Source organism: Salvia miltiorrhiza, chromosome 1, assembly GCF_028751815.1.
Source record: "Salvia miltiorrhiza cultivar Shanhuang (shh) chromosome 1, IMPLAD_Smil_shh, whole genome shotgun sequence".
Classification (NCBI taxonomy): Eukaryota; Viridiplantae; Streptophyta; class Magnoliopsida; order Lamiales; family Lamiaceae; genus Salvia; species Salvia miltiorrhiza.
Genome location: NC_080387.1, coordinates 20,106,950 through 20,115,884, shown reverse-complemented (window position 1 = coordinate 20,115,884; position 8,935 = coordinate 20,106,950). Strand labels below are relative to the sequence as shown.

The 8,935-nt window shown below is 34.8% G+C and overlaps 1 protein-coding gene across 1 annotated transcript; it reads left to right on the top strand.

Annotated features, from left to right (window-relative positions):
- Positions 1-238: 238 nt before the first annotated feature.
- LOC131006917 (glutamine--fructose-6-phosphate aminotransferase [isomerizing] 1-like) lies at positions 239-7,901 on the top strand. The gene is made up of 11 exons (XM_057934056.1): positions 239-566; positions 1,254-1,426; positions 2,901-3,009; positions 3,589-3,734; positions 4,678-4,842; positions 5,918-6,278; positions 6,356-6,606; positions 6,685-6,799; positions 6,899-7,154; positions 7,220-7,388; positions 7,650-7,901. Exons 1-11 carry the CDS (start codon positions 356-358, stop codon positions 7,731-7,733), a joined length of 2,040 nt encoding a protein of 679 aa, XP_057790039.1. The 5' UTR covers positions 239-355; the 3' UTR covers positions 7,734-7,901.
- The last annotated feature ends 1,034 nt before the right edge of the window (positions 7,902-8,935 follow it).

Here is an 8,935-nt window from a genome sequence, read left to right as displayed (position 1 = left end):
AGTATATCACTATTTGGTTCGGCTCGGTTCGATTACACCCCTAATGGAACCCATGGAGTCGAGTCATGCTTAATGAAAAAGGGTGAAAAAGTTGAACAAAAAAATTAAAGTATTTTGTAGGGGATTAAGCAAATAAATTAAGGAGGCACGACTAAAACGATTTGTACTTTTTGTTTTCTTTAATAGCTAGGGGTCAAATTGGAAAGAATTTATAATAAAAAGGATGTGCCAAATCACAAATCGACCAGTCAAAACTGTAGTTCTGTCTTTCCACTCACTCTCTCTTCTCTTCTCTTGACAGTTATTTATATTTCTGCAAATCATTCATCAACCACCGCGCCAAAAAAGAAGAAGAATGTGTGGGATCTTTGCTTACCTAAATTTCAATGTGAGCAGACAGCGACGCTACATTTTGGAGGTGCTTTTCAATGGCCTCCGCCGCTTGGAGTACCGAGGCTATGATTCCGCCGGCATTTCTGTTGACTCCGCCCTCAATCCCGCACATCCGCCTCTCGTCTTCCGCCAGGCAGGCAACATCAACTCACTTGTCAAAGCAGTCTACCATGGTAATTTTCTAATACAGCTGAGCTGAGCCGCCAAAGTTAAAAAAACCAACTAGTTTTCGTGATTGTGAAGTCGTTAATTATTTGGCTTTTTTTGTGATTTCGAGGAAACAAAATTAGGTGAGGTCAGTGTTCTCAGGGTCGTTTCCTCTAACTGATTATGCAGAATGTGATCAATTACAATTTTTTGTTGTTTTTTTTTTCTTTTTCTTTTTCTCCTGGTGTTCTCGGCCATCTATGCAGGTTTTACCACGATTGATGGTTTTATGCTAATTTTTAATGAGTAGTGTGGCGTCCTTCATTTGTGCAGTTTGGTGCAATTGCTAATTATTCTGTTTTCTACTAAACGGGGAGATTTTGTTTTGGCTTTAGAGAATGTGCGGTATTGGTGCACTTGTGGAAGCAAAATAAAAATTTCACAAAGTATCTACAAAGGGTAGATTTGAAATGTTGCATTGCATGCAGTCGGGACGGCTGGTTTGGTATAAGTGTGCAAGTAGTAAATTGGATGCATTTAACATGATATGAGATCTTTGTAACAGCATGAGCCAATACTACATAAATTCCACTTTGCTTCTTATCTAGGAGCTCTAAATCCTCTAAATTAGTACTTTGCTCAACATGTGAGATTCATGACATTTTTTACCTTCTATGGTTGTAATCAGACGTAGCTTATTTTCTTATGTTCAGAGGCTTCCGTTATGGAGTTAAATTTGGAAGAGTCCTTCCCGATGCACGCTGGAATAGCCCATACCCGCTGGGCAACCCATGGTGAACCATCTCCAAGGAACAGTCATCCTCAGACATCTGATCCAGGAAATGAGTTTTTGGTTGTGCATAATGGAATTATAACCAATTATGAGGTTGGTTTGTTATTTTCTGCTCTTTTTTTTTTCCTCCTTTTATTTCCATGCATGATCTGATCATGAAACTATGTTTTGTTTCCCACTATAACTCTATGATATTCACTATACTTTTCAAGATGTTATGCCCTTCCTTTAATACTTCGGCTTTTAAGATACACTTTAGAACTTGAACTAATAAAACTGGGCAACAAGAGGGGAGTAAGAAGTTGTGAATGCTAGCATGAGTGGTACTTAGAGTTAATAGCTGAAAAATATGTACCTTTTGAAGGCCCTTGGAAACGGGTGTAATTAATTGCCCGGTTCAGTCACAGAATTTGGGAGAATATACATAACTAAATAGCTTATCATGGAAAATGCTAATGCTTGCAACTTAAATTTGGTAAATGTCAGGTTTCATAGGACTGTTACTAAGGCATGCAGTTTTAAAAACAGGTTTAGAGCTGCCATTACCTGTTTCATGCATTGGAAGATCAGGTGGACATGTTGTCTATGCCATTTGTCAGATTTTTTGGTTGCTCGTATTTGGTCTAGCACCAGTGGGTTATGACCTTAGGCAGCAAAGTGTCATAATGACACTGACAAGGTGCTCAATTGCAATAAATTGATCGACAATTATTTTTTTTAAGGTCAGCTATTGACAGAGAAGAACAAATGAACATGTATATATGTATAAACTCCTCCTATGATCATTTTTAGTTTGATTTCTGTTTTGTTAATATATTTAAATGTGTTTACTAACTTTTACTTGTATATTTATTTTTGCAGAGTAGAACTAAAATTCTAGATTGTGTGTGTGGTTTCTATAATATCGTGAATACGAATATGAAAAAGGCAAAAAGATAAGCCTGTACGCAATATAGAATACTATTTATAACTTATGTAATATGAATACATATAAAATTGTGATCCAATTTTTTCTTGAAAACCTACAAAGATCAGAAAACAAAATAAGTTTCCAATTTAGTGTAATTTCTAACTGAACTGTTGGTTTGCTTCAAATTTTCAAGTTAGCCAAATGTGAGTGGGTCTACAGAAAATACCAAACGCAGTCTACAGAAAATACCAAAGGTAGTGTGGTGCTTTGCAAAGATTATCCTTTTCAACTATGAATTAATTATAAAATGCCCCTTCCTTCACTCCCTTATGTAGTGTCTTCCTTTCTGTGTTTATATTCCATATTATATTGGTGCCTTCATAGACTCAAATGACGTCTTTTAATTGTTGGATTTCTTATTTATATGCAAGCATCTTTACAACTTTTTGTTACCAAGTTAAAGGATTTTCCACATGGACATTGTATTCTTGGAGACTTTAGGATATTTTCTCCATTTCACTTTAATTCTTTTTCAGACAATATTTTGGTTCTTGAAATTTGTATCAGCTGAATAAACATTCAATAGCAAGTGCAGTTGTTACTATTCATGATTATTAGATGCTTATGTTTCATTCACTCTTTTATGCAATGTTTTAGGTGTTAAAAGAGACACTAGTTCGACATGGTTTTACTTTTGAATCTGAAACTGATACAGAAGTCATTGCAAAGCTTGCGAAGTTCATCTATAATAATACAAATGAAGAAGGTATGTTCCGCCAATGCCTGTAAAGGTTGTAGTTGTTGCTACATTTCTTCTCTTTTCTGAACTTGTTCCTTACTTGTTAGTAACAAGTTGTTACTTTATAGTATCTAATGGGCAATGTGCACCAACTCCCCAAGGCTTTCATAGTGGTTGCAAGCATAGTGATACACATATGTAGTTGAACATAAAACAAAATTAATATGGCGTGAAAATTGGTTGCTGATTTAAGCAAGTAATGAAAAGTTACTGATAGTGACATTCGTATTAGGAGGGGAAAACTTTTAGTTCCTGGGGAAAACTTATCAATGGCATGTACACACACTTATATTCATTATTTAATATAGAACTTCTCCTGAAATCTTCGCATATGGGGCAAGAGCATCTTAAACTTTGTTTTGCCATCTTATTTGTCTAGTATCAGACACTTCTCCTTTGTCTTATTTTATTAGATCCTGTTGAAATTACCTTACGTGCATTGTCAATAGTTTAAATGGTTTCTTAATATTTACAGCCCTTTTTCTTTGATTTTGTCCTGTACATGTTTGTTATTCATGGTTTGCCAACTTTTAAGCTTTGTTTTAGGCAGCAGTAGCATGACATTTAGTCAACTTATACTTGAAGTAATGAGACATCTTGAAGGAGCGTATGCTCTGATTTTCAAAAGCCGGCACTTTCCACATGAGTTGGTCGCATGTAAACGTGGCAGTCCGTTGCTTCTTGGCGTGAAAGTAAGTTGTGTATTTGTAGGATTTGTCGCTTAAATTGTCTAACAACTATAACTTTTCTCTCAGGAAGAAAAAAAAAAAGAAAAAAAGAACAGTTATAACTTAATTGTGAATAGAATGGGGAGGTTAAAATTAGCCTTTATTCAAAATAAATTTATTGACTTCAACATTTTCTCAAATTTAACATGAATTTTCAATGTTGGCAGTTCAAGGTAATTTTACTTCTCATTTTCTTGTAATTCAAAACCCGGGATCGAGTTTGTAGAAATGTTTTTTATTGTATATTATACTACTTTATTTAATAGTATTCTCACTGCATTATAAACTTATAATTCTTGTATCATTTAAAAAGGATTAGAATCTAATCATTAGATACTTAGATAATTCTTAAGTATTATCATTATACCACTTTACTTCATTATAATTCTTGTCAATTATTATTAATTTAGTAATATTCTTATAGAGTGACCTATAGAAAATTAATCTTATGATATATTTTAGTATGAGTCTATAGATTTTACTTGTTATCAACTAATTAAACTACTTTCGTATATTTATTATTTTTTATCTTTGAAATACAAACTTTCTCAACTAATGATTTGTGTTTGCGTTTTATGTATATATTTTAAATTACTAATTTATCTTAGTAAGTCTAACTTAGATCTATATAATTATAAAACATATCCTTCGTAATTTTGAAAATCTAAACATTGATAGTATGAATTGTATCTAACGACAATTTAATTATTATACTATGTTACTCGATTAATTTGGACCAGACACTGAAATCAAAATCATGACAGTTCCTTGGTATTTAACAAGTAGGGAGTCCTTTATTTTTCTGAAAATCGCATTCTTAGAAATCATGAATCATATTCTTAGATAATTGTACCTCCTGCCATCCAAATGAGCCATAAGATTACATTTTTAAAGTATATTCTTGCAGGAGCTAAATGAAAAAGCAATGGCTGAACCATCTTTTAATGACACTGATTTTCTTTCAAGCAATGGGCAACCAAAGGAACTCTTTCTCTCAAGTGATGCTAGTGCTGTGGTGGAGCACACAAAGAAGGTCTTAGTGATTGAGGACAATGAAGTAGTTCATTTGAAGGTAATTATGTTATATTTTTATTTAAGTTAGAGAAAATTGGAGGGAAGTTTCAAAAGCAGTTTTTGTTAACTCGGCCATTCCTAAAATGTCTTCATCATGTTATTATATTTTTATTTTAAGTTGAGAAAATTGGAGGGAAGTTTCAAAAGTGTTTTAAGTCAACTGGACCATTCCTAAACTGTCTGCATTATTTATACCATGTATAGGAATTAAATGAGAAGAAATGTAAGGTATTTATATTCTTCCTTTTCTTTAAATCTCCTGAATATATTGCAAACAACCACGTGTAAAACAAATTATTCTTTCTGGATTAATATGATTACACTGTTAACATTTGCATATACAAAGGGAGACGGTGCAATTGTGTCCCTGGCATTTTTAGACTAGATCAAGGGCATTTTGGTAATTACATTATATTGCTACTAATTAAAAAAAAAAAAACTATGCAAGTTCCTTGTAGATGAATCATGTTTCTTGAACATGGTCATGTCTGATTTCCTTGTATCAAAGTCTTATCCATTTTTCACTCTCAAAATATATTACCCCGTAGATTTTAGTGTGTGTATTGGGTGTTTCTTTAGCTTTGTTCTAATTCTTTTAGAGTCTAAATTTTTATTACGGTTAAATATAGTTTATGGCCTAAACATTGGAGCTTTTTAAAATAACCTGAACTTTCGTTTATATGTTAAATCCTCGAATTTGTAGAAAGTTTCAGATTTGATCTGCGACCGAGAATCTTTCATTGGAAAGCTGAATCAACTCACCGGATTGTCGTTGGGAATATACAATAAATGAGGTGGAAAGTACATTGGCTTTGTAATTGCACTCATTTGTAGTAAATTCCACGTGAGAAACCCGCAAGCTGATTCAGTTTTCTGACGCCAGATTCTTGATCGCAAGCCAAAATTACAATTTTGTGCAAAGTTCAAGGTTTTTAAAAATATATGGAAGTTCAGGTGATTTTTGACAAAAGGCCCCAAGCTTCAGACGAGCAGCGGCTGCGATGAGCTTGATAATGAGCAAAAATCAAGGTTTCTTGCATGAGCTTCACCTTTATTGATTTTGCGCTGTTCAGGATGGGGGTGCATTCATTTTCGAGTTTGACAATGCTAAAGGTGAACATGGTGGAACTTCTGTAAGGCCTGCTTCCGTCCAGCGCGCTTTATCAGTGCTGGATATGGAGGTTGAACAAATTAATAAAGGGAAGTATGAGCATTACATGCAGAAAGAAATTCATGAACAACCAGAATCTCTCACAACAACAATGCGAGGAAGGCTTCTACGCGGAGGATCATGCAAGTCCAAGAGTGTCCTTTTAGGAGGGCTAAAGGATCATCTCAAAACCATTAGGAGAAGCAGAAGGATTGTTTTCATTGGCTGTGGCACTAGTTTTAATGCAGCCTTAGCTACAAGGCCCATCTTGGAAGAACTTTCTGGTTAGTTTTGGCAACGATTACAATCTATGGTGAGTCAACTTTTGCTGATGACACCCTAAATTCATGTACTATTGCAGGTATCCCTGTAACAATGGAAATTGCTAGTGATCTACTGGATAGGCAGGGGCCTATATATCGAGAAGATACCACTGTCTTTGTTAGTCAATCGGGCGAAACTGCTGATACTTTACAGGCACTGGAATATGCACTGGAAAATGGTGCATTGTGTGTCGGAATCACCAACACTGTTGGCAGTGCAATTGCTAGAAATACCCACTGCGGCATTCATTTAAATGCTGGTTGTGAGATAGGTGTTGCTAGCACCAAGGTTCATGAATATTACGTATATACATTCTTGTTTTGTGTTTCGATGAACTCCAGATGATTTAATTTATACTATGTTCAGGCATACACAAGCCAGATTGTAGCAATGGCTATGCTAGCTCTTGCAATTGGAGATGACGCAATATCTAGTCAGGCAAGAAGGGAAGCAATAATAGACGGCCTATTCGACTTGCCAGGTATATCTTTGTTTGGTTGCTCACCCGTGCTACCTGAGTTCTAGCCATGGCTCTGAGAACTTTTTTTTTTGTTTTTGTATTACTCGGGACGAATCGTAGGTAAAGTGAAAGAAGTTCTCAAGCTTGACGAAGAAATGGAAGATCTTGCCAAGTTACTGATTGCTGAGCAATCACTTCTGGTTTTTGGACGAGGATACAACTATGCAACTGCGTTGGAAGGCGCCTTGAAGGTGAAAGAAGTAGCACTTATGCACACGGAAGGAATACTAGCCGGTGAAATGAAACACGGACCCTTGGCATTAGTTGATGAAACTCTCCCTATTGTTGTTATTGCTACCCGCGATGCTTGTTTCAGGTAGTGCACAAGTTTGTTAATAATGATTGTATATCGTCGTCTGAAATTTCTCGTGTCATGGGCAGCAAGCAGCAGTCTGTTATTCAGCAACTTCATGCTCGGAAAGGGCGGCTTATAGTGATGTGCAGTGAAGGAGATGCGGCATCGGTGTGCGTGGGTGGGTCTTGCCGTGTTATTCAAGTTCCTCGAGTTCAGGACTGTCTGCAGCCAGTAATTAACATAGTTCCTTTACAGGTTTGGTCTCTCTCTCTCTCTCTCTCAACTAGTTTATGATGCTAAATACAATTTCATTTAAAATAATTTATAAATTGTTTAGGAGCTTATAAGTTCTTGAAAAGTATTTGACAAGATATGTAATGAAAAAATTAAGTTCATCTTACATATTGTAAGTTCTTCAAATATGTGTCTTATATCTTGATTATCCAAACACTTTGACAAATTTATAGTCGAGTAATATTTTATCTATGACTTAAGTATGGTTTTCCGGTTATGCAGCTTCTGGCATATCATCTAACTGTATTGCGAGGACACAATGTTGATCAACCCAGAAATCTTGCAAAGAGTGTAACTACTCAGTGAGATGTGAGATATTCAACCTGCTCTCTCTCTCTCTCTCTCTCGTGATTGAGATAAGAGAGACTCACTAATTAACCCGTCTGGTAACAGATGACTGTACAGTTATTGTATCCATGTATTGATGTATCTACGAATGATGTGTAATGAAATCAGTTTATTATGTTGAGATCAGTTTTATGGCACCTTATCCTTAGTAAGCATTTTATAAGGGGATAAACCAAGACAAAAAAAAAAAACTGCAAGAGGAATATGAAAAGGAATAAGAGAGTAATTTCCTTAAAACAACAGCTAGGTCGAGTTATAATTTTTTTTTTTCCTAAACCTATTGTATTGATGAGCACAATGCAGATTGATGAGCACGTCAAACAAACCACAAATTTAATCAGAGTTGCGGCATATAAAACAGTAAAATATCATCAATCAATGTGGGAAGTAATTTAGAGCCTCAAAATCTACTTTTAGAGCTACAGCAAGAATCAATAGTCGAATAATGAATCTGCAAAATAGGAAAAACTATCCAAATTTATATTCCCAATCATAACTGGATTACTCTGATGAAATCTGATCAGAGGCAGACGAAACTTGGTTCCCGATAGTGGAAATGGGTGGGATGGGGAAAACAACTCGGTTTTGAATATCAAAAATGATTTGGAGTAGAGTTGTTTTACCTATAACACCCATCTCAACGATTGAGAAAACATAAAAATTGTGAAAGTTAGGATAGGGATGAAGGAGCATTGAGCACAGCGGAGGCAGCTGTATTTATGTGTAGGGTTAAAACATGTTGGTGGGCTCAATTTAGTTAAGTTAAACTTGGACATTTATATGAGCCCAATATTACCAATTGCGCTTAATTTGGGATAAATAAGGACGGCATTTCAAAATTAACTAATAAACAATTTCAAGTTTTTTTTTTTTTTTTTTTTTGGTAAAATAAATTTATAATACGCTAGACAACAATTTTCAAACGAGTAAGGACAGGAAAATATTCTAGAATAAATATTGAGACACTTCATGAACTTATAAGTTTTATTATTAGGCAAAACATATTCTTAGGCATGATACAAGACTTCGTTTGATTATGACATTTTTTTAGGGTTAATTGCACCAAATATCATCAACTTTGCCCGAATTTCATTTTCTTCATAATTTAAAAAAAAAAATATTTTTTTATCACAGATTGAATTAGTCATTCATTTTTCTCA